General features: G+C 38.1%; 2 protein-coding genes across 3 annotated transcripts; both read right to left on the reverse strand.

The window, feature by feature from the left end:
- Positions 1–5,762: 5,762 nt before the first annotated feature.
- On the reverse strand, positions 5,763–13,041 carry LOC122075558 (dnaJ homolog subfamily B member 4-like). The gene is made up of 2 exons (XM_042640625.1): positions 12,142–13,041; positions 5,763–6,797 (listed from the first exon to the last, which is right to left on the reverse strand). The coding sequence occupies exons 1-2, from the start codon at positions 12,654–12,656 to the stop codon at positions 6,356–6,358; spliced, it is 957 nt and encodes a 318-aa protein (XP_042496559.1). The 5' UTR covers positions 12,657–13,041; the 3' UTR covers positions 5,763–6,355.
- A 2,963-nt stretch (positions 13,042–16,004) lies between these two features.
- Positions 16,005–22,511, reverse strand: LOC122075556 (calcium-dependent protein kinase 10-like). 2 transcript variants are annotated; one of them, XM_042640624.1, is made up of 8 exons: positions 22,300–22,511; positions 21,310–22,125; positions 21,019–21,162; positions 20,744–20,896; positions 19,415–19,530; positions 18,753–18,920; positions 16,629–16,859; positions 16,005–16,529 (listed from the first exon to the last, which is right to left on the reverse strand). In XM_042640624.1, exons 2-8 carry the CDS (start codon positions 21,971–21,973, stop codon positions 16,335–16,337), a joined length of 1,671 nt encoding a protein of 556 aa, XP_042496558.1. In that variant the 5' UTR covers positions 21,974–22,125; positions 22,300–22,511; the 3' UTR covers positions 16,005–16,334. The 2 variants fall into 2 exon arrangements, with proteins under 2 accessions (XP_042496558.1, XP_042496557.1); XM_042640623.1 differs by lacking the exon at positions 22,300–22,511 and having other exon boundaries at positions 21,310–22,277.
- Between the last annotated feature and the right edge of the window lie 3,810 nt (positions 22,512–26,321).

The following is a 26,321-nucleotide window of genomic DNA, read 5'->3' on the forward strand; positions in this document are numbered from 1 at the left end:
ATGACAAGGACATAATTTTACCCTACTAATAATAATAATAATAATAATAATAATAATAATAATAATAATAATAATGACATAGTCAATGGATCGGTGAGAATGTTTCTCTTTCTTTTATTTTTCATGAATAAACAAAGGAGCAGGTTTTTTGGAGAGGCTGCATGGATGTGATGGATATTTGATCTTGGATGATTCTATGGTTCAACTGATATCACAGCCAAGAAATTCTATATCGAATCTTGGCCAACTGTGTAAACAGTCACTCCATTCTCAAGCCCTAAAATGATGGAGTGTACAAATGTCAACGTAATAAGATAATGGTCTTTCTTTTTGCTTTTTCTTTTTTTTGTTGGGTAAAGACATAATAAGATACTGGTCAAGATTTTTCTATATTGACAACTGGATAACCACATGAAAATCTGAAAACAAAATTCTCAATATTCTCAATAGTCACAAATCAAAGAACAGTGTCCGGCAGCAGCGTCCCCCTACACATCTCACATGGGGCACGATCAGTTTGTCTCTCCCCCTTAGATGTCCTTGTGTGTGCGTTGGTACTTGCGTTGTAATATATGGTAGAAGGATGTTAATTGGTTTAGTTTTGATATAAATGGTTCGAATTTATTCAGTATAAGATTTTTTTAGATAAAATTAAAATCGAATCATTTAATCAATGATTTCATATATTAAAATCAAAATCATTTGTAAATGGTTTTATTATGTTTTTTAATTTTTATATAAACAATTTTTTATCTATAAATTTTGAATGAAATGGATGTAAGTTTTAACATCGAATTGAATCATTTATTGTTATATGTTGTTTTTTAATAGTTGTTTGATTTTTATTTATTTTTTTGGGTGAAAAAACTTACTTTTTTTTTTATTTTTTTATTGAGATGTACGTAAACTTAACATTGAATGACTTGACCTTACTAAGTATATGTTAATTAGTTTAAAGGTTTATCAATGTTTTAATTTTAAAACCAAAATTCAACCACGGTTTCAATTTTGAAATCAAAACTGAATCATTTATCAAACGTTTTCATGGTTTCGATGGTTTAATTTGATAAACGGTTTTGATTTCAAATTTACATCCTTAATGTAGATTGGCAACAAACCCTTGCCTTCAAAAAATGAGTAACTCATATTTATCTTGTGATTTTCTGAAATCATCATCTGGATGTTACAAATCCAACTGGTTGGATCAGTTGAATAAACCAATTCCAAATCCAATCAGCTCTGTCAATCCCCTTCCAAAAATTAGGGTTAGAATAGCAGCTGATTCTAACTAATCCAGATTATAATCTAAAACCTTGATGCTAGCCAGTTTTAATTTATCTCAACAAAAATTAAAAAAAGAAAAGAACTGATGAGACGGTGCATGAAGCAGGTTACATATATTCTAACAAAAAGTAATTCTCCACTACTTTTTTCCAATCAATGCCAACTATCTAAATAATGTAAAATAAAAAAATGGCCCAGATGTGAATTAAGGCCCCAAAATTGACACCTAACCACTACATGATATCTACTCTGTCCGGCTTGCCTTTTTTTATTTAGGGACAACTTGGATAGAGATTAAAAAAAAAATCATATAATTCAATCAGTGACCTATCCAAACAAGTCTCATGGGATCTTGGTATCAAAATTAAAACTCTTTTAGCTAAATAAGGAAATTTTTAAAAAATGATAAATTATTTTCCAATATATGAGTGGACTGTGAGGGCCTCATGAGGTCACATAAAGTGAGGTCAGCATTTCGTTTGTGTGATAAGGTGTGGTAATGCAAACAACATAATAATGAAAATTGAAAAGTAAAACTGAGAAAGGGATTGTGATTATGTGAGTGGCCAACCCATCACCTGAGAAATTATTAAAAAAAAAAAAAGGAGGATGTGGGGTCACTGGGGTGGGAGGGGCAGTTTGGTGGCCCTTAGAGAAAAGAAGGAAAGTAATTGAGCAATGAAAAAGGTTCTAAGGAATCCAAGAGAGATAAGAATTTGGTACTTGTGGTTATACGAGTGTAAAGGAGTATCGTTTGGAGAGTATGAGAGAGACCAATAATTAAAAGCTAAGTGATGCTCAGTAACATCTGTCTGCTGCTCTCGTCGTGACCTGCCGTTTTGATTTTTCTTTTTCTGTGGTAGCGACTAGCACCTCACCACATTTGATGAGAATTGAGTTTCGTGTTAATAAATAAATAAATGATTCATGTACTATATTATTATTTTGTTTGGGTTGGGAGAAGGAGGATTTCGCCGTGCTACTCGTGTAGAATAGAATCTTTCATATCAAATGAATGAAAAGAACATGGGATAAAGTGTCAACGTGATTATTTTTTTCCATAAGTCGATTGGATAACGTAACCTAATGCAGTTTGCTCACGTTCCTCTTCTTGGTTGTTCTAAATTTCATTGTTTGAATAATACTTGGGTTGTTGTCCTTTTCTTGATTGTCATTTTTGTCTTGTAATTATCTTTTTTTCTTTAGGATTTAATATATTTATTTATTTATTAAAAAAAAATGTATTACATATAAAAGGTTGCACGTGTTAATGAGAGAGAATGTGAAAAAAGTATTTGACACCAGTAATATAGATATTGAATCACGTATAAAAATTCTTTTTTGCATTGCACTGGTGCGATGAGGATATGCACGACCTGATGCTCCCAACCATCTAGACCTTCATAGAATCAATGCAGTACAACAAAGAATGATTGCTATTGGATCACTTGCAATTGTTCTCAAGCTCCATTTCGAAAGAATAAGAGTATGAGAGAGGACGTCACGAGCCCCCATGCTATGCATGAAAGGAAATGTGAAAGGATATTTGACACGACCATACTCGCTACGTGGTACTCATTTTTATTTTTTTTAAATCTTGATCGGACTCAGGAAAACATGCATTGAAGCAACTTCCAGGAAACAGAGACCGACTACGAACTCTCTACAAAGGAAAGCACAAAGTGATCTGGTTGGTATACGTCACTCTCAATTCTTTGGCAGACTTGGCTCGAAGTGATAATGTAACTATCAATTAACTCTCTTCACTCATTTTCTTATCAACAGTTTTCACGTGAAGTGTGTGATGCCGTTCTGTGGTGTCCCGAGAAGATTACAGCTAGTCCATATTGGGTTGTTGTAGCGCGTGCGCGTGCGCCCACACTGGAGTCAATTCAGGACAGCTATTGCACCGGTAATGTTGTTTCGAGTCCTTAAGCATTATACTAATAGTTTTAAAACATTAGGAGCCAAAACCATATAGTAGGTACCATGAACGTGATATATAAATCTGGTGAAATTCAACTTATTTTATATGAACTAACCTTCCGGAGCCCAATCACGAGAAATCCGCTCGAGTTGGATGGATTTTCAGGTTTACTTTTGAGTCAGTAAAGGCATAAAAATGAAGTCGGAAGTTAGGTTGGTCTCGTGTTGAGTTACTGTTGTGAGATATTTTTTTGGGTAAAGGTTACTGTTGCGAGTTGTCTGTCACTTGAATTTTTTTTTTCTGAAATGTGACCACACCCTCCCAATATAAGCTCAAGCTTAATCCCAGAACGTTACATTTTCTCTAATGCAAGGAAGTGCTTTACACCTTTCCATAGTGATTTTCTTCAACCGACGCTTTGATCAGTTTTCAATTAGACACAAACACACTTGGGGTTGTGTACTCTCATGTGTTGGGATGAGTACTTGTGTCTAATTGGAGGGAGCAGTAGCTCGACAAGAGCCGAATCTGTAAACCTTAGGCTCATAAAACATTTTCTCTTAAAATAATTTGAAATTGATTTTCAATTATGTCACTCTTAAAATCTGTCATTGTTTTGCATGCTTTTCAAGTATAGTAATGAAAAAAAAAATATTACTTTCATTGAGATAATTTTTTGATCATATTTTAAATGGGCCAAAAACCAAGGTTAAAACTTCTTTTCATAAGAAACCTAGTGCACTTAAGCTGAAACTTAACCAACTTAATTCAATTGGGGTCCTCTATCACACTGTCACACAGGAGTAGCAGGACAATTGATGGCGTGAGGCAGAGCCTCATTGCAAAGACAAAAGTTTAATGGCAGAAACCACATAAAAGAGTATGCAGGAAAGAAAGAAAAAAAAAGAGGGATAGGGCTATAAAAACCTAGTCATGATTAAAAAAACTTTCATTTTTTCTTATCAAAATTGATTTCTCTTCTCTTCTCTTTGCTTGCAGCCAGGTGGAAGGGGTTTGAAGGGTCTTTACTACGTGGGATAAGGGTTAAGCCTTAAGAGTACCCCATAGGATAAAGGTTAAAATCCATTTATCTTCTGGGTGAATGATTAAAGGAAGCAAGCTCGTGAGTTTCAAATTTCTATCAATTCTTGTAGATGTAAATGGGTAAGGCTGCAAGGAACTAATGGGTATGGGCCTTAGGATTTGGGTTTTTGTTTTCTATGAATATTAAATCTCAGTTTGATTTGTGTCTATAATATATATGAGAAAGGGTTCCCCATGTCTTACAGCATAGGTGGAATCCCTTATGTCACACCAGGAGATTAATATGGGCCCACATGGTTAGAAAAAAAAAACTCATATGAGAGGATATACAACACACATCGCATAAGAATTTTTTCCCTAAGAGCAACCCAGTGCATGAAGCTCCTGCTACTGTAGGGTTTAGGAGGGGCAAATGTATATAGCCCTACCCCCTGCTTCGCAGAAGAGGCTATTTCCATGAAAGTTTTTCCCTGTATATGTAGGAGAAAAAGATTCTCATGCTATCAGTGTGGGATTGTGATCCTCTCCTAAACACTGATTGCCCAAGTTTTTCCCATAGCTACCTGGGCGATCGACACATGTTTAGGAGCTAATACAACGAGTGTGCTTCTACTGACAAGAACAGAAGCGCCACATCGACAACCGTTCAATCAATGCTTGAATACATTGTCGATCACCTAAGTAGCTATGAGCTGACCTGGGCAATCAATGCTCAAGAGAAGAGCCGGATCCATCAGTGTGAGGACTGTTACCCTCACCATCTAACACTGTCTTCTCCTTAACCATGTGAATCCCTATTAATGAAAACGATCAACATGCCCCATTGGTGTGACATGGAAAACCCTTTCCACACTAATAATGTGGGAAACATATAAAGAGAGGGTTCCCCTCGATAGGCCAAGTGTTCGACTTCTACCACATGGCAAATAAAAGATGCATAAGTTTGGCTTCAAAGATACCCTTGCGGAAAAAACTTCTATGGCACCTCTACGGAAAAACTCTTTCTAAATCTTTATTCATAACCAAAAAGAATGGCAAAAGTTCTTATGGACAGACTCATCACAAGGGTAACTAATGTAAGTGTCCAATCTAGTTGGGAAAAAAAATTTCGCAGGAAAAGGAAAAACAAACGGACCTTGCATATCTCTCCACTAAAATACGGAGATCACTATAGTAGGGGAAGAAACTGCCCATCAAACAAACCAGTTATGGGTTACACAATAGCAAACATTTATAAAAGTACTGTTGAGACATGAGACCTAGTGACAGCCTGACGGGGCAAAGCAAGCTCAGAAGGACCCTGCTTCGTTGGAGAAGCGTAATGAATTCCTTGTGCTTGATTTTTGTTAATTTGTTCTTCGGGTTTTTCCTACTTCGTACGCATAATTGCCACATATAGATTAATCAAAGCTCCAGGAAAATACATGTGCCCAGGCCTAGAGCAGGAAAAGATACAAGGGATTATAGATTGGAAAAATAAGAGGCCAAGCACTAGCCAGATACGGCCTTTAACAGTCCATAAAAAACCCTCATTACTAAATCAGTAAACAAACAATACATTGAATTTGATTCAACTTTGAAACAACAATGAACCCTTCACCGTTGCGCAATAATTAGCAACTGTATGTAACAAATCCAAGAGTTAATTTTTTAGTGTACAAATCACAGTTCATGCAAAGGCACGTCCAGGCAGACCGACGTGTACCACCACCAGACGCATCTCTTGCGTCTTGCAATCAGAACACCCCTCCCTCCAGCCCATAATCAACAATCCTTCCAACTTAGAGGGCCTTAACATGAAATTTGTTACCAAGTTTCAATACCCCTTCCCCAAACAACTCTTACCTCCTACTATTCACATCTTCCCCTTTCGCTGTCAAATGTAATATATTTACAACCAACTGGCACTTCCATCCGCCCATGTTAAAAGCCACTTGCAAACTCTTGAGTTCATGGTATTTATCGAGGAAAAAAACACGAAAGAAGTCCTCCCAAGTGGATCCAGATCTCTCTGGCCATTAGGGAGTGGGGTGTGAGGTGCGATCTGATGGCTGGGAGGGGCCTCTAGCACGACCGGAGAGGATCTGAATCCATTCAGAGTCAGCTCCTTCCCAACACCCTCCTCAGATCTGATTTCTGTTCTGTGGTGAGCCTAGATGGAAATTTGACATCAAATTTTATTGTCAGGTTTCCTTTCTTCCCAGGTTCTTTTGAGATGGGCATTCCTTCATTTTCTATCACCATCTCATCACCTGGTTTGACAATATTCGTGACTGGGATTGTAAGTTGCCTCCCATCCAGCATTGTCAGGTTCAGAGTCTTCCCTGCGAGTGCATCCAAGAGTGATATCTTCTGGTTGACTAACAGATCATTCCCATCCCTTGTGTAAACTGCATGGGGTTTCTCATCAACCAAGAAAATGAGGTCTCCTGCAATGGTGCCTGGATCTTGGTTGCCCTTCTCAGGAAAAGTTATCTTTGTTCCCTTCTTCCACCCAGGCTTAATATCAATTATCAAGATCTCCTCCACAGTTGTTGGCTTACTGCAACAAAGATACTGGTGCATCAAGCCAAAGGAGAAAAAAGAAAAGCAAAATTTACAAAAACGAATAATGTTTCAGACAAAATGCAATAAACATACCGATATGTTTTATTAATGAAGCCTAACAATATAACAAGACTGTGCTATAAATAGACATTTCATAATTGATTTTCCATTTTCTAGAATGTTTAACAACAAGACTTATCAACATTCATGAGCCAGCCAGCTATTTCCACACAGACTGGGAAAGCTGAAATAATATCTGTAAGAATTTCAACCTCTGTCTAATGTTCTATTGCAATGTGCTCCATTGAATCGTACGCCTAATCCAGAAATTTCCAATGTAATCTTATGTTTCCCTGTGATTATCAACATGATATTTGGGAAACAACATAAATCAAAGAGTACATTAACTCGTCTTCCTTTGTCTTCTTGCCATTTTTCTCTTTCCCTTAGTTCTTTCTCTGGATACTTTTCCCCCTGTAGAAACATGACATTTTTACCAGAAAAACAATTTTCCAAAGGGCATATAATGTCAGAATACAAGATATTTTTCTCACTAACTGCCTCAAAGTTTAAGAATATCCTCAAACAGTCTCTTTTATGAATTTAAATCCTATATCCAATCCCTACTATACAATGTCAGAATCGCACTCACTCATTTTATTGACAATAAATCAGATGTTTCCCCACACAGACACGTGCACACTGGGGAGGGGGAGAGAGAGAGAGAGAGAGACTCATGAATCATATCCAAAACCAATCATCGAAATTGCTCTAGATATCAAGGGCAAAAACAGCAATACATTTGCACCTCTAAATGCAAAGTTTATTGTCGATCATAGTTCAAGAGTCAAACCTACTCCATGAATAGTTGATACCCCTTTTTTTCTACAGAGCACTCACCTTCAACATATGCTTCTCAAGATGTTCTCTCATGGTGACATGCTGGACATTGAGGCAACCTATGTGTCTATATGGCAGGAAAAGATCCCTGTCCTCAAAGAATCATTGAAAAACTTCGATCTGTCCTAGTCCTAGCAAAAAAGCATGAATTGGGCAACTAGAGGGTTGGCCCACATTCTACCAACACCAGAGTAACTTTTTGGAAGGAGCTAACTGGTTTTCCAGCAAATTTAGGTACTCAGGGGTTTTTGGACTACTTATAACAGATAAAATGCTCGGAAGACAAGGAATTAAGCATATTAACATTGCTTGGGTCACATAGTTTCTGGGATTTTTTACCAGTAATTTATTAAATATATTTTGATAAGAATTTTAAATTTGGGAACTTAAGAGTGCAGCTTCTGCAGGGTATGGAAAACCCAATATGGCTAAACATGGAAATGATCAATGAAAAGGTGCCCTTTCCAATTTCGGAAGGCAGCCAGATAGCCAATCTACTACCGACATGGAATCACAATAGGTTGGTTGGGCATGGAGGTCCATGCTTGTACTGTGGATGATTCCAAGTGAAGAGCATGGGAGGGTACAAAACATTGATGTAGGAATCAAGGGGTATATTTTGTTAATTAAAAAAAGGGGGTAATCCTGACTATTAATTGATAAAATCTGTATTACATGTACCGATTACAAAAGTGAGGCATTTTTTTTAAACTTTAATTCAGCTTGTGGGGAACATCTTTGAACCATGCAATATTCTCTAAATGATTTTGCTCTGAAATTAAATGTTACAGAGAGAGATTTCTATGGATGCTATAGAATATAAATGCTGAAATGTAAAATTATGCTGCACAGAAGCAGGGGAAGAATTTTAAGTGGGCCTTCAGAACCCAAATGATTATCAATGGGCTAGTGTAGGGTAGGGCCAACCCTGCCGATTTATGAATCTAGAAGTTTGTGGATGGGCCATATCCCATTGACCCTTGGCTCAACCTGCCCGAATCCATCTGGTTTTCAGCCCTATTTGACATTATAATCAGCCAGAGAAGCAATGGCTGAGTCCTGAAACTGGAACTATGATACACGACCCCAAACAGCAACCACGGAAACAAAGCACGCAGGCAAAGTGTCTTACAGAGTTCTACTAGAGAAGGGGGGGAAATGTGTGTGTGTTGAGAGAGAGAGAGAGCCTCTCACAATGTGTGTGTGCTTCCACATACAAGGTGTGTGTGGAAGCACTACCTTGTTGCAAGAACCTAAGTAAGATTTTGAGAAAGCCTCTCAACCATATTCTATGACCTAGTAACTTCTTCTAGTCTTGATCATGAAGATCTCTAGTTGCACAGTCTGGATTCCTCTAAGGAATTTCATCCAATGTGGGCTCTTTCTACCATTCAAATGGAATCAACTTGACACCACACCGACCGGCTCTTTCTGCCATTCAATTAGAATCAACACCGACCATAAATGCCCTCAGTACCAATACAAGGGTCCAAAAGATTCCTAAGACATGGGAGATTTCTTTTAGTCATGTTATTTCCAATAAAATTAATCCAAATCAGACTAAATTTCTATCCATATCCACTTATCGTTTGCAAATCCTGGTCACGTATACTCCAGATGGTATTTCCCTGGGTTCTAACCAAATGAGCCTAAAATCAGACATTGCCCCTCTGGATACAAATTAGTCAATGATAACCAAAATCTGTGGGCTCCCTGTCGCATTGGATGGACCACCCTAACACCCATATCCACAATAAATTCCCTTAATACCAATTAGTCCAAAGTCAAAACAATCACCTCACACACGGCACTTCTCACTAAATCACAATATTTCAGCCAAATAGGACCCAAAGCAGATTTATTTCTCTTCCAACAGAAATCACTTCTCTTTTACCAATCCTGATCATGAAGTTTTCTTACAGTATGCCACTGGATTCCAACAAACTGGATCTCCCCTCCCCCTTCCTCTTGGGGCGGGGGGAGGAAGTGTGGGATGCGAACAAACTGAATCTTCAACAGAACGTTTTCCCTTTCAAGTTTCAGCAGAAATCTGCAAATGGTCAGAGTTGCAAAGGTTGCCATGACAGCATGGAAGAACCTAGGCTATCTCCATCAACCATCCAATGGCCTGGATTGGATTGGAACATGACACACTAAGGACTAAATACCTTAAGAAAACTACGGAAGCAGATGACTTTCTGGAATCTTTCCAAAATAAAATCCAATACGTTCTCTCTTTGAAATTCACAAAAGAAGTTATGTAATGGACCTACACTTTATGCTCTATCTTGCAACTTTTGTTTGAATACCTTCGAAAAGCTTTGACAGGATTTTCCAGTGTAAATACAGAAGACACTAGCTGATGTTCGATTTCACTTTATGAAAATTTGGACACACAGCATGGACAGATCAGGCTTCATGACATTCTGAAATACCTGTGAACATCTGATAACAAACTTCATAGGGACTGTCAGATTACGGGCAAAGTACCGACAGTAGAGACATGGATAAAAACTAAAAGTTGCTAGCTAATCTTAATCCTCTCCTAGGGCATCAGTAAAAAACCCACACAATGACATTATTCAAGGTGGAAAAAATCTTACCATTCTACATAGAGGAAAAACTATCATAAAGAAAAGAGAAGAATATCAATTACTGAAGGTAGCTGGTGGCTAGCTGAATGCAATTTGTCAACCCTAAGAGGGATAAGATGCCTTTCTCCATCCTACTTGTAGGCATTTAACAAAAGGCCAACATTTTTAGGGAGCCTGATCTCTCCGCATGCCACAACAGAAGGACATTAGACGCCAACAACTAAGTTTAAGCTCTCTTTTCAATTTAGAAACATAGACCAGCTCTACAACAAAGATAATGGATTTATCCTAGACATAATCTTTGCACACTGGATGCAGGTCATAGTTTCCAAGTTACTGAAAAAGTCATCAACCATGACTTGTTACCATCAATAGCTGAAGTATACCATCGAGTATCAAGCCTCAATCCGGAAAAGGAGGGTGGCCATCATTGATTCCATACTATAATATTTTATTGCAAATCGATATCCACCAACACTACAATTGTTGAGGTATCGACCTCCAATGATAAAGTTGTAGAAAATAAATTGCCCTTTTGAATTTAGCAAATTGCATAAAACACTTTGGTCTCTTATTGTTTTTACATCCTCCATCATTATTTTGAACAGAAGAGCAGAAAAACAGAGAATATCAGATCAATAACTCTCACTTTCGAACAATAAAACCCTGAGATAAAGATAGTTGAAGAACAAAAGCCTGATCCCAGCAATTCAAAATTGAATAATATCTCAAACAAGATCAGTTTCCACACTAAGCCAATATAAACCTTGCCACATACAGGATCAACTGTGCAGTTATTCCACTTATTCCATAGACAGAATTAACAAAGAAAACCATCTCCATATTCTAGGAAGGATGTGGCATATAAGAGTATTGAACACTAACATGCTGAATGACCAAGATAGAGAGAAGGACAAAGGAAAATCAACATGCTTCAATCCCCAGGGTAAAAAAGAAGCCTTTAATAATTCTCAAACCACATATCTGCTCCAATCCCTTCACTCCAAAAGAGGGTATCTATACTGAATAAGCACCTCTAGATCCCTCTTTTGCCAAACTAATGCGACCCACAAAACATTTGGATGGTAGATATATGTATAGCATACAAAGGATGTGGCACTCCCAACACATTTGTCTCCATGCAGTAGGTGTTCAAAAAGGTTACTAATTTCCAACTACTCAATTTCAATTTTCAGATGGGAATTCAAATTTCATCGCTACAAAATCATACCTTTTCCAACTTATTCCTTCTCTTCTCTTACTCCTCAATTTGGTAACTTCTTGATATACAAATATAATAATTATTGGCCTAAAAACACTAGGTGAAGCTGTAGCATGCGCCCTCATTCTGATAGACATGATACATCGCCACTTGAATAACCATGGTAAAATAGAATTGAATGTCAAATTTAGCACAGCCAACATAATTATAACGACAACTAGTGGTATCTATGCACTGAAATCAAGTTTTATCGGATGCATTGATATTCTGATCATTCTTTCATGTTGCTGAATTTGTGTAAGTAGTCTAGCATTTGTCAAAGAAAACCTATATCAATTATTTATCAGAGCCACATCTTAACCGGAGAAATCTATTGATTCTGTACAGCTAAAATTTTCATCCGCAGCAGAAGAGAAGATATTGTGCAGTAAACAGAAGGAAAAATAAATAAATACATAAATATAGAGAGTTCATATAAAAGATAGAGGTATATATAGTGGAAAAAGTAAAACACCAATGTCAATACCATACAAATGACTCGGAGAAGAACCAGAAGCAATCGCACTAAGAAAGCAAAAGCAAGTGATAGAAACGAATAATGGATGAGAGAAAATATAAGATACCCGTAAGCATCAACAACGGTCCTAGAGATCTTCATCTTCCGTTTAGAACCAGAGTAAAGCTCCTCCAGACTAAAAGCTAGATTCTTTTCGACCGGTGGAATCTTGCGATTGGGTTGACCGGCAGAATCCGCACGAGAATACCTATTAAAAGTTTCCCCAAATGTACGACCAAGGCCACCGCCAAAGCCGTCGGAACTACCGAAGAACTCGGCGAAGATGTCTTCGGCATCGCGAGGATGGAACCGGAAGTTGGTAGCACCCCCAGAAGTAGGAGGAAGGATATTGTCCTTGAGGGCTTCTTCACCGTAGGCGTCGTAGATCTGCCTCTTCTGAGGGTCGCTGAGGACGTCGTAAGCCTCGGAGATCTGCTTGAACTTGGCTTCCGCTTCTCTTTTCTTGACGTCTGGGTTCTTGTCAGGGTGCCACTTCATGGCCAATCTCTTGTACGCCTTCTTCAGGTCTTCATCAGTTGCATTTCTGTTCACCTTCAAAATGTTGTAGTAATCCACCCCCATTATCGTCTCTCTCTTTGAAACTCTGAAACCTGTCAAATTAGGAAATCGAAACGACGTGAAGGGATCGGATGTGCTATTTATTGACTCAGGAAGGGGTGATGATCGTTAATTGAGTATTTCTTTATTAACTGACGATGCTGACGAGAGCCTAAGAGCACAGTGGACAGTGAGCTTCGTCGTCGGCAATGGCTCGCAACGAAGACTCTAGAAGGTTCTGGAATCGATGGTTTTGAGTCGAACCCTCCTCCATCACTCTTGTCTCCACCATCATCTCCGGGTCGGCCGGTTGTCAACCGCACCGTCCCACCGCGCAGTGGTGATTATTTACGGTACCCTACGCATGTGTGCGTACCTTTGCCACTAAGAACGTGCTCTCTTATCGTTCCTTTTTTCTATTCACCCAAAGACGTTGGGACTTGGGACGGTTCTTAATTTAATGGGACGTGCCTTGGGAGTGCTGAAGATGCTGTATCGCTTCTCACGATTGGCTTCTTCTCTCTTCTCATAACTGGGTCCTCCTCATGCCATCCTTGCATGCTATATTCATTACAAGGGGATCTGTTCAGGGAAGAGGAGGGAGAGGAGTTTTATTGAATGTTAAAGTGTAGATCTTAGTGGGTATTTAATATGGTTAATTAGGTTTGATTTGGATAATAGGTTACTTACTATAAGTATATGATGATCGTACTTAATACACATTTGAAGATATATATTTTTTAATTAATATTAAAAGAGATTTTCAAGTGTTGTTCAGACATCTTCCATTGCCAAACATTCTTAAAAGAAATTATTGTGTGATGAGGTAAAATATGTCTCCTTCCTCAGCACAACTGAAGGGTGTATATAAATCTGAACAGAAGACTGACCCGCCACCTCGGCCTCTCCTTGTGCAGAGCAGCCATTTCGGCATCTTCTCATGCCAATCAGTCACCTCAGCTTGCCCGACCTATCACCTCAGCTCGGCACAGCCAAATAAGGCACCCAGAAACATGCACACACCCACTCCTACATTCAAGGGACGTGATCCCTGATCACGGTGGTAGGACTCTATCCACTACAGTCATCAGAGGCGTCCACCCCTCTTATAACTTGCACCTCCAAGATCAACGGAGAATATTCTTAGAACATGCCCTGGAACTCGGAATATTTCTAGAATCACAGAGCCACTCCCCTCAAGGACTCTATGTCTAAACAGGACTCTCCACAAATGCCACTCCTTCTCTCTCTATCAGTAGCCCATAAATACCAAGGTAAATCTCCATCATAGATGATCAATCACTTCTTTTGACTGAAAAATTTATCTTGAGCATTTGTTGTGGAAAGATCTAACTTAGGCATCGGAGAGTCTCCTGTGGGGTCAGCCCGGCTCTCCCGTGTTTTCTCTTTTGTACAGGTCAACTGGAGCATTAAGACTGGAGGGAAGATCACCCAGTCTATTTTTACCATATCACTGTGTGATGATGTTCAGAATTCAAATTGCTATTTGTTAATGAAAAAAGATTTGGCACACAGACTATTCGTTGTGTCTATCTCAATTTTTTTTTATATTGAAATGACTCTCCTACCCTCTTATATGAAGGATGTCTCGTCGATCCATCCTATGTCCGCTAGTTTACTGCACGCAAGCGGTGTGTGTACCCCTCTCCGGCTCCCTTTTTGTTAATTTACCAAGTCCAAGTCGCTTTCAAGATAAAGAGCATCTCCATCCCATCAACCTGGAACTTGGAAGGTGTCTTGACAAAGGAATCTTCAAAAAGAGAGGGAGAGAGAGAGAGAGAATGTTCTCCATATATTTAAATAGAGGATTTAAGAATCATGATAATTCTCCCTCGATTTCAATTTAGAATTGATTCAGAAATTTGGATTCATCAAGATTCATGAATCGGCCTGAATCGGCCATAATGTGCCTTAAACCTAAAAATCCAGTATGGATTGATCAATCTCTGGATCAGTGGGAATTGGGATAGGCGTAAGGTTGGCTTACACTTTTACAGGTCAGGGAATGTTTTCCCCCGCACGTTGGAGAAGGATTCACCCACCATGCTTTTTTTCTGGTAAGCGGTTCACCCATCATCCTCGTGTGTTAATTACTTCATTCCCACCTTCCTGATGGGTCAAAATGCCATTGCGGAGTCCCATCCAAGCACCCAAGCACCTCAAGTCCCGCGGCGAAGGAAAACGTGAAGAGAATCTGGAACCCCTACCTTATGCACTTATGCCTGAAGTTTTAAGACACTAAAAAAAACGAAGAAGAAGAAGAAGTTGCTCAAGAGGCGCCTGCGGGCCCTGTCCTGAGCCTCCTGGCTGTCTTTTCTTACAAAATATTTGCCGGGTAGCTATCTTTAATCCTACATCATTAGTTTTTCTTTTTTTTGGTACAACAATCATTAGTCATGTGACAGAATTATTAGGTTTTTTTCAGTAAAACAGAATTACCAGGAGGGTCATGAACCCGTTATCAGGTCTTGTAGATCCTAATTAAGATTTGTAAAGCTATATAGTTTAACACCCCACCCTTAAATAATAATAAAAAAAAAACTGTAGAGCTGAATTTGTCTTTCAAGCTAAATGATACAGAAGGTTTTTCTTCTGGTTTCAGATTCTCTTTGCTTTGATGAAAAATGATCTAAGATGAACCAACCCCCCCCCCCCCCCCAACTCTAGAGATTTTGGACATAAAACAGCTGAAGAATCTCTTAATCCATTGGTTCTAGAGGTTGGGTGGGACTTCTAGAAACTCATCACAATAAAGATATCTCATTGGTATATTCTGGGTGACAAACAATTTTTGCCAATGAAATATAACGTTGGGAAAGTGTTTCCTTGAAGAGTGCGGCTTCCCACACTCCCCCAAACCATTTTCCTTTGAATGTTTTATATTGTCTTTTGACCTATTTCGAGTCTGAAATTTTATCTCCTTTCCGGTTTACAGGATGAGTCATGTTCCAATTAGCTTTGAGATACAACCTTCGGTAGTTCAATTTATGGGATATTGAATTTGGTGTTTAAAAAAGGATTCGTTAGACCAGAGTTTTTCTCTCGGGAGATGTTGGGTACAAGACTGCAATTTAGAACTTAACGTACTTCCATCACTGAATATATAAGGAACAGTTGAGATTAATCACGTGTGAAATTTTAGATTCTAATTTGATCACTTATCCTTCTAAGTATTTCCACACTCTTAACATATCTTCTACACAGTCCTCGACTTTCAATGCATTTTTGTTTTTAGGTGAAACCTGCTCTGAAGGAAAATTGCAACTAAAATCCTATTTTTTAGTACTGATTTCAACTGAAAATGTGACCCCAAAACCTATTTAGTTTCTCAGAATACCATAACAGCTCACATAGAAAAACATTGCAGGAAAATAATCACATAGACAAATTTACAAACGTGATACAAGGTCTAAAAGAATTATCAATAAGATCTTTCTCTACCAAGACCAAAACCTAGCCAGTCCAATATCTCTGGGATCTTCTCCCAAGCAGCCAAAAAGCAAACCAAAGTCCTGCCAACAAAACCAGATCAGACGCCGACATTTTAGCTTCATTTATGGAGCCAAGACTCTCGGATACCAATTTCCCCCACACCAGATTTTTAGTGCATTGGATATTCTGAAGATGCATATTGCTTTGGTTTAGCTTCACAGCAATAGAATTTTCTGCATCACAGAAGACCTAGGAAATGTTCCCATTAGCTTCAACAACTGTAACTTGACCGTCTGCTACATTAACCATTTTCAGAGAACCATCCTTCATCAGGTTAATGCTCAAGCTCTTGAACCTCTCTCTTGAGTATTGTCGAGATGCCTTTCTCCAATCAGTACCAGTTTTCATCATTGCAACAAATTCCTCGTAACTGATTCTTCCATCCTGAATTTTTTGAAGCATAAAAATAGTAAAAAATTTCTGTGATGACAGAATTAGTGGCAAAGAAAAGTGAGAAAGATGGATGATGGAAAAATCTAAAACCTTGTCTGTGTCGACCTCACGTATAATATCATTCAGTATTTCATCATCAACTTCTCCAGAATCATCTTTCATGGTTTCCCGTAGCTCATCCATCTCAATATAACCACTCCCATCCCTATCAAAGAACATAAATGCTCTACGGAAATGTTCATCATTCTCCATCTTCTGTAAGTGGATTGTAACTGTAACAAACTCTCCATAGTCTAATGTACCATTCCCATCGACATCAGCCTGAAATAGAAATTTGGGGTAATATTCCCAAAATAGAAGATTATAGAACAAACAGATAAATAAATAAATAAAAAAAAATGGAACATGAACTCTAAAAAGGTAAACATTATGTTTAATGATATTGGATGAAAGTTTCCTGTCCGGGAGCATCTCTCTCAACAGAAAACACTTCCCCAATGATATTTTACAATATCCACCATAAAGCTTCAGTGGATAATCCCTGGACATGAAATACAAATTAAAACTACACACAACATAGATCATATATTTGCTTTCTACTTGAAGAAGTGGGAGTACTCAAATATAAAAAACAGTCAGAATCTCCAACAAATAAAACCAAAACAAAGCAATTTTTACTAAGACACAACAGGAGATTGGAGATCGGGTGTTTCTTAGACTCCAACCCTAACTACACTATCTCCAAGAAGTAAGAAGAGATTAGAAGCTACAACCCAGATTTTACTGCCCGTATCAGATGGTTCAGCGAATTGGAGCAGTTGCATACAAGCTTGAGTTGGCCAAGGAATCATGCATTCACCCTGTCTTCCATGTCTCTCAGCTCAAAAAGAAGACAGGTGAGAGGATCCCATTTCAGACAGTTGTTTGAGACGATGAAATGGCCCTCCATCCAACCCCAAGCCATCCTAGTGCACAGAAGGCATAAAGGAAGGCCACAGGTTCTGATCCACTGGCAAGGATTATCTCCAGCAGAAGCAACTTGGGAGATTGTCATGTCTATGGTGCACCATCTCCCCAACTTGGGGCTTAAGCACAAGCCCATTCCTTAAAGGGGAGGGACTTGTTATGAGCATCATGGGCCATGCACACCATGCATGGCTAACCACGTGGCTAGTAAGTGGGTTATATGTAGTAGTTAAGTTAGAGTAAGTTCCACCCAAGGGGTTAGCGCAGTTGGCTTGGAACGGCACTCCGCCTCAAGAAGCAAGGTCCCGTGATCAAACCTTCGCCGCTGCACCTAACTTCTTGGGGCCACCACACGAGAGTTTCCGTCTCGAACTGACCCGGTCCTGTGTAAGCGGTATCACAATGACCCCAGGGACTAGTCGGGTTAAAGATCCGGAAACCCTGGGTATCAAAAAAAAAAAAAGTTAAGAGTAAGTTAATTGTCATTATGGGTGGTGAAAGAGTAGTGGATGAAGTTATGAGTCATCATGGATTAGTTATGTAAGGCGTGGAAGGAGTTGTGTTAGGAGTGGTAACTAAGAAGATAAATGTAGTAAATGTGCAACGGCTGCCTCCTTGAGCAGCTCTATTAATTCGTACGAAGGAATGAAATAGATCTATCTAGAATTCCCTACAATTTCTCCACTGAGAAGGAGATTCGGCTTCCTCCGTAAAGCCAACAAACTTAAAGTGAAATCTAATAATCAAATATAGAACGATTTGGGGTTACTGATATAGTTACATGGGGTAATTATTACGAATATTTCTACTGAAACTATTCCAAATCTCGATGTATTATATATTTGTAAACACAACATTAATCTTCTCAAGGTTTCACCATGTATGAAGCACAACAAACTTTGACATAAACCTATAGTTGCAAAGGATCTCATTTTCAAACTATAATCGATATCATACTAGTTGGTAATGAACAATTTGTTAAGAATGATCAACAGTATCATCTAAGCCTCAAAGGAACTATTCACTACTACTGTTTGCATCCCATAGTCTATCTACTGCCACTTCTTCTGATCGGACACAAGACTCAAACTCTTATATACGGAGTTCTAAGCCACCAACATGGAAATTGTTGAAGATTTATAAAATTTTGTTTGAAGCAAAATTCAGGAGAAGCAAAAAGGCAAAACAGGGCAACATAGCAGCCCCAGATACATCTCTCCAGCTCCCTAATAAAGAGAAGAAACTTACCACTTCCATCAGCAGTTTCATCTCTGGTTCAGCCAATTGAGAACCAACCTTTTGCAAGCCAGCCTTCAGCTCCTCATATGTTATTTTCCCATTGTTATCAGTGTCCATCAATTTAAACATATCTCTTATGACTTCTACTTCTTCAACAGACAAGTGTTCCGCAATTACCTAAAAAATTGATTACAAAAATTAAAACCATTCACATGACTAGTAGAATTAAACATCACCTAAACATCAGGAATAGGAACTTCCAGAAATTCTCATGGGGGAATAGGGGCTCAATGGATAGGGTGGAGCATCTCTTTGGGGCATGTAGAGAAGATTGGAATCCCACAAGAGCAATCTCAGCCCAGAGACTATATAATCAAAACCTCTTATTCTTATAGTCATTGTATTATTATTATTATATATATATATATATATTTTTTTTTTTTGGGAGGAGGGAGAGAGAGAGAGAGGAACTTCAAAAAACTGCAGACCAAATATTTTAAGTGTTTCTGATCATGCTATTTTTTTACAAGAAAATCTTTCAGGCAGAGCCACTTCCATGGAGGGTACTAATTCTCTGGACATGAGTCATTTCACAGATTATGGGTGCCCCATCCCCCCCAAAAAGGAAAAGGAAAAAAAGATCCAACTTATTACTGGTGTTAGATACTAACCCGAATGGCTTTCTTTTTGAATCTATTCATCACAGAGAATTGTTTCAGCCTTGTCCTCACAATATCTCCAAGTGGAACATTTGGAGCTTTCTTTGCATTTTGTATCCAGGAATGGTCTGCAGAGGTAAATAATTGGATGAATGATTAAAAAAAAGCAAATTAAGAATAGGTTCAACAGAAAAAAGTGAGATTTCCCAAATTTTGCACCAATTAGTGTGGTTGTCAAGAAAATTCTACCGATTTGATCAGTTAGAACTGTATCAGTAGATACACAGATTAAAAACTGTACTGCAACTCTTGCACTTTTCCATGGATTACTTAGAAAAATTATAGCTTCGCCTGTCAAGTATTCAGATGATTTATGGACTTCATGAGCCAAATATTTATTTCAAAATTCTGAAATTGAGCTCATAATTAGATTTGATTTGATTGATGCGAGCTTGGAAGTGAGAAGTCACCAAGAAGTCAATCACAAGTTCAAAAACAGAGATTTAGAAGGAGCTCAAGCGCAGTTAAGGTCAACTATGACCACCTATGCTAACTAATTGACATGAAAAAATGATTCAAAGTCACTGTATCAGAAAAGCATGATGTCATACAGCTTATGCTCCTGCAGTAAGTTAATCTCAGCCCATTAGCTTTCTCTAAAATAGTTCCTCAGACTAGGAATTCAGTAGGACATAGCTTTACAAGATCCCATCCTTTTGTGGAGCCGATTATAGATGGCATTGTGGCAAACACATGCAGTAAAGATTTATAACACAGACCTACCAACATTGAGACACCATTTCTATGGTAAATCAACAAAACACTGTGAAGGTAATTATAGAAAATTGTACAAATGATTACTAGCAATATAAATTTAAGTTCTGTTGAGCAAGAAACTACGAAGCACCCTACTACTCCCACTGCAAAGTTGATGGTCTAAACTTCAAGGAATCGGCAAGCACTGCCTCCTGGAGAGAGACCCTAAGCTAAAAATAGGAGTGGTCAAGGTAAATCATAACTCATGAACATATTTTACTGACCATAGAGCATAAATCATAAGCCACGGCAGTACTAAACATAAGCTTGAGACCAGAGATTCTCCACCCAGAATGGTCAGTCGACTATTCCCCAATTCCTCATTCTAGATGACACTCAATTGAATTCGATTTTTCAATATGATGGGGACAGTATCAAAGAACAGGGATCATCACTTCACTAACCCTCGAAGCAACTTTGATGCATCATTAACTTTCACATACTGGAACTGCAAATTCATGAAGAAAAGAACAGAACCAAGACAATATCCAAGAACCAGGTTGAATACACTCAAAAGCCACTTACCCAAAACCTGCTGAGCAGTTAAACGTTTTCTTGGGTCTGGTTCCAGCATCTGCCGAACAAGACTCTTCGCACTTTCTGAAACCCTAGGCCATGGATCTCTCTTGAAATCAATCACACCCCGCAGGATTGCCAGGGCAACCCCCTGCTCAGTTTCTGCAATAAACAACAAACAATGTAAACAAAAACGAAAGAAGAAAATAAAATCAAAGTATCAAACAGACCAAATCGATTTCAAGAAAATATACTATGATTAACATAAACTAAATTATCCACACCTGCCCAAAATGGAGGAACCCCACACAACAAAATATACAAGATCACACCAGCGCTCCATATATCAACTTCGGGCCCATAATTCCGCTTCAACACCTCTGGTGCCATATAATAAGGACTTCCCACGATCTCAGAGAACCGCTCTCCTGCTCAGTAAAACATCACAATGGTTGATAAGAGGAAACCAATGCAATCGTAAACCAAGCAGGTGGGAAAAGGAAAAAAGATGCGGCGATATCAAAGCTGACTAAATAAAAGGAACAGACGATGAAAACTGAACACCAGTAGCATACCAGGGCGAAAGAAGACGGAGAGCCCAAAATCTATCGCTTTAAGCGGCGCACTCTCTCGCTTATTAGAATAGAGGAAATTCTCAGGTTTAAGGTCTCTATGCATCACTCCATGCTCATGGCACATCCGAACAACCTCAGCGACCGTCCGGGCCACATTTGCCGCCGCACGCTCACTGTAGTGCCCCCTTGCTACAATCCGATCAAAGAGCTCACCACCCTCACAAAGCTCCATAACGAGGTGCACGGCCTCGTTGTCTTCGTAAGTAGCTCTGAGCCTGACGATGTTTGGGTGGTCAGGAAGGCTAGACATGATGGCAACCTCTCTTCGAACATCCTCGATGTCGATGGCCGTTCTCAGCTTCCTCTTCGAAATAGACTTACAGGCTAGGGCTTCTTTAGTTTCTCTATCGGTACATAAATAGGTAATACCAAACTCGCCTCGACCCAGTTCACGACCCAATATGTACTTGTCACTGATGCGGGTTTTGTGACTAAGTGAAGTAACGTCTTTAAGGACTCGAATCGGCGCCGGAGACCTTGGGTCGTTGGCATAAGGATTGGGTCTTCGTTCCCTGCTTGCCCTCTTTCTTCGCTTCTTCTTCTTCTTTGATGTGTCCTGGTTTTCCGAGTTCACAACTCCCAAGCAGGCATAACAATTCCCCATATCAAGAGCTCAAGTGGGATGAAAAGGGAAGGAATGAGAAGAAGATCTCTCTTTGAGGTTCTTAAGAACTGGGTTCCTATTGTCTTCTTCTTCTTCTTGAAGGTGAGGTTATTGTCGGACGTGACATGACACGGCTACTCCGGCGGCAACCACTGAGCAACAAAGAACGCGGGTTAAGCAGCAAAGTGAAAGAGACGACTTTTTTGAAAAGTCTCTAATTAAAGGAGGAGCAGGTTTACTGTTCTACCATCTACTACTCATATGAGAGATGGAATCAATGATTTTGTTTTGCTTCTTTGCGTATTAGGTTTGATTTGATAACTTACCTGTTACCCAAAGACGTTTCAACTTTCAGAACAAAATGAATCCAAAATTTAAAAACGTATCATTGAAGTGCTTGTTCACGCACGCTAGCTACTATGGTCAATGGTCCATACAGGATAATAATAAGCAAAGACCAAAAACGTCGTCATTCCCCGTCCTTATCCCTTCGAACTTAAGAGAGGTTGCGAAGTCTGAACTTGTGAACTCTTTATTCTGGTAGTCTGAAATCGGATTATCTGACCAAGAATAATTGGTCTTCTTCACTCTTACAAGTCTTCTGGGTCAAACATTTTGCGTTTTTTGTTTATGGCATTTGGGTGGTCCTTGTTCTTGTTGAAATTTCAGAGGCTGCCAACTGTGAAAGTTTGGAATTTTAAGCTGAAATTTGAGGATCTAACCATGGAGGAGAAGTGATTGTTGGTCTTCCTCACTCTTTCAAGTCTTCCCGGTCATGCTGTGTCTCAGCTCCTTGACATCTTTGAACTTCCATGTGTATTTGTTATATGTATGCTCTTGTATATGGCTAGCCCTTAATTTATCTTGTTTGCAATAATCCTTATTAGTGGTTCCCTAATTCTAAGCCAATAAGGCGAACTAAACTCTTGGCTTTTATGGAATAAGTATAAATCAAAACCAACTCAACCGATTGAAATCAAGAGAAAAATGAACCTAACCTGATAAAAAATTTTGAAAAAAAAAATGTTCTATAGGTATCTTCTTTATATATATAAAGAAAAATCAGAAACAAACCAATGAGAGTCCATTAAATCAACTCAATAAAAATCCGAATCAAATTATATCAAAACATACCAAAATCAAATTTTGGCTTAATGATTTGGTTTCAGCTTGACCTATTACAAGCTTGAAATAGGTTTAGCTAAAACAAAATCAAATCAAATTGCACTATCTTTTACCTCCTTTTGGAATAACTGATAGGTATAGAATTTATTTATTTATTTATTTTAGTGTGAGATATAGAAAGAAGTTGGTAAGACTACTCTAGTTATGCTAGAAAGAAAAATACTCTGTCATTGGGTAGATGCTGAATTATTAGTCTTCTTGGTGTGTTACATGGAAACTAAAGCTAGATGTTGACAATTTTTTCAATTTTCTATTTTGCATGGTTTTTACATACAACCATAATGTTCTAGAAGAGAAGATGATGTGGGTGAGATTGGTCATAAACAGTGCCCATTACCATAAGAAGTTGTCTTCACTAAATTAATTCTCCCTCCCAAAGTCTCTCTCTCAAATAATTATAATTTTTCCTAATGACAACAACAACAACAAAGCCATAATGATGCAATTTCATCAGAAAATTCCACAACTTTGACATTTCCCTCTCCTTTCCTTACCATAATATAAACTACGTCTTCACATACGTGAGAATAAAGATTAATGTTGACCTTATCTTAGGTGCCATGAAATATCATTTAGGGGGTTTAACTCAAAACCTTAAAACATTCAATAAAGATAACCCAATATATATTAAAATACATACAAATATACAATAAGACCAAGTTAAATGATTTTCATTAATATAAATTCCGACATTTCCCTCTCCTTTCCTTACCATAATATAAACTACATCTTCACATATGTGAGAATAAACATTAATGTTGACCTTATCTTAGGTGCCATGAAATATCATTTAGGGGGTTTAACTCAAAACCTTAAAACATTCAATAGAGATAACCCAATATATATTAAAATACATACAAATATACAATAAGACCAAGTTAAATGATGTGAGACTATACCTCTGTAACTCTTAATATCTCAATATCAAGTAAACTTATTATATTAATAAAAATCAATGGTGGCTATCAAACGAAAATTCCCAGCAACTTCCAGTAATATAGAATGGGTGAAACTCAATGTCCATGAAGCAGCAAGAATTGATGAGATACATGTCATGAATAAACTTTGGATTTAATGATAAGAATAAGAATCACAAATTTCAAAGTGTCTCATTTGTAATGTAAATTAAATATAAAATTGATTAGCATAACCTAATTCATATACCGACGAGTGATTAATAATAAAAACTTATACTTCACTAGCCATTGGAAACCCATAAAGATATATTATATTATATTGAAAAGATTTGGAGAGTCGGTGTGGACTTTGGAAGAAATCAGTGATAAGGTTGACTAACTCAGACATAACCCCTTTTCTAAAGTTTTCAACTAATTTGCATTCGCTGGGATTAAGAAGAAGAAGAAAAAAAAAATCGCCAGGGCAGTTTCGGATTAAGAATTTTGTAAATTAACCCGACCCGACCCGACCCGACCTGTCGATCAATGAAAAGAGAGTTTTAACTTTCTAGTCCTATAGGCTATAGCTAATTGCCTAGAGAATAAAAAGCAGAGTGAAAAGTAATTTGTTTCATTGGTATTTTAATGGAAGAAGAGAAAGGATAGCTTAAACACTCCATGTGAGGCACCTGTGAGAGCTATGATTATGCCCACCCTCTTCCTTTCCAAAAGTTCGAATTCCCAACTTTTTTTTAATAACCAGGCGAGTTTCTCAATGTGAGCATAAGAAAAGGCTACATAAGGCAGTTATAGCAATGTTGTGACATCTGCAACAAAAGGAAGTTGATGATGATGGTGAGCTCCACGATCAACTGTTTCCATCATCAGCCCACACGCCCATACAAGAGCTCTTGAGGGTAAAAAGAAAAAAGAAAAAGAGACACGCACTTTATCTGATACCTCTTAGCCATGCCTCACCCTGTATTACTGTTTCTGTGATTTCCTTGATCACAAACGCAGGCCCACGTCTATATGAGGCAATTCTGACTTGAGAGTGTCGATTGATCCTAGGCCCAATCAAGGCAATTAATGGAGTTTCTGTCGGGCCATGACTTGGGTAGTCTGGTCTATAATCCAAATGGGAATGCAAATATGGGTTTGAGATTGATTCTCCATGTAAACATTTTGCTGGCAATGCCAAAGACAGACTAAAATCTATGTACACTGAGCAACTTCCTCTCTTCAGCAGCTCTACATACCATAATATTACTAAACCATGCAATACAACAGTTATGTTACTTGTCCCTGCTATGTTTGCCTTCAGGCTACGTTTGGTTGCAAGATAAATGGAAAGAGAATGGAAGTGTGAGGGATTTTTCTTTTCCTTTTGAATTGTTTGGTTGCAACAGAAGTGAAATGAAATTAATTTACCATAATTGTTTGGTTGGATGTAAAATAGACGTAACATTTTATAAAACTAATAATCCAACCAAACTCTTTAAAAGAGATGGGGGGAGAGTACTTTTCAATACAGAGCCCACCCAGCTCCTCAAAATTTATATTGGTTACGTGAATCAGATCATTCAAGGTCTGTACCAAATCAAACTACATGTCATCAGATACTATGTTCTATCACTAACCAAAATAAACCATTTCATTATATATATATCAAATGAATGTAGCATAAATAAATATTTAAAATAATATAAAAGATGATCACAAAGAAAACACTAATAGATCACAAGTGATAACGACTAAAAGGCCCATTCAAAAAAAATCTTTTGGTCAAAACAAACCCAACAAGTCAATAATGCTCCACCTGACTCAAATCCAAAGTCTTTTTATCAAAACAAACCCAATTAGTCGCGTGAGAGAGAGATCGTTGAGAGTCATGAGCAGGGTGAGAGTCGTGAGAGTGGGAGAGAGATTGTGAGAGTAGGGTTTTTTTTTCTTCCTACTTTGGTGGAGAAATAAAAAGGGAAATTTTAATGGTTAAGTGAAATTTTTTTCACATGTAAAATATATTTTCCTTGCAATCAAACATCTAAATTTATTTTTTTTGGGAAAAAAAATCCACTTTACGTAAAAAATTTGCATTGCCCTTGCAACCAAACAAAGCCTCAATTGCATCATTTATTGTTTCCATATAAAAGTTTTGAGGTCTCACGCAGCGGGATAGTATAATGCTGGATTAGTGCTTCTTCCACAAACTAATGCTAAAAAAGTATGGGAACATATCAAACAAAATTTATCTGCTATCCGAGTTG

This window comes from Macadamia integrifolia, chromosome 4 (genome assembly GCF_013358625.1).
Source record: "Macadamia integrifolia cultivar HAES 741 chromosome 4, SCU_Mint_v3, whole genome shotgun sequence".
NCBI lineage: Eukaryota > Viridiplantae > Streptophyta > Magnoliopsida > Proteales > Proteaceae > Macadamia > Macadamia integrifolia.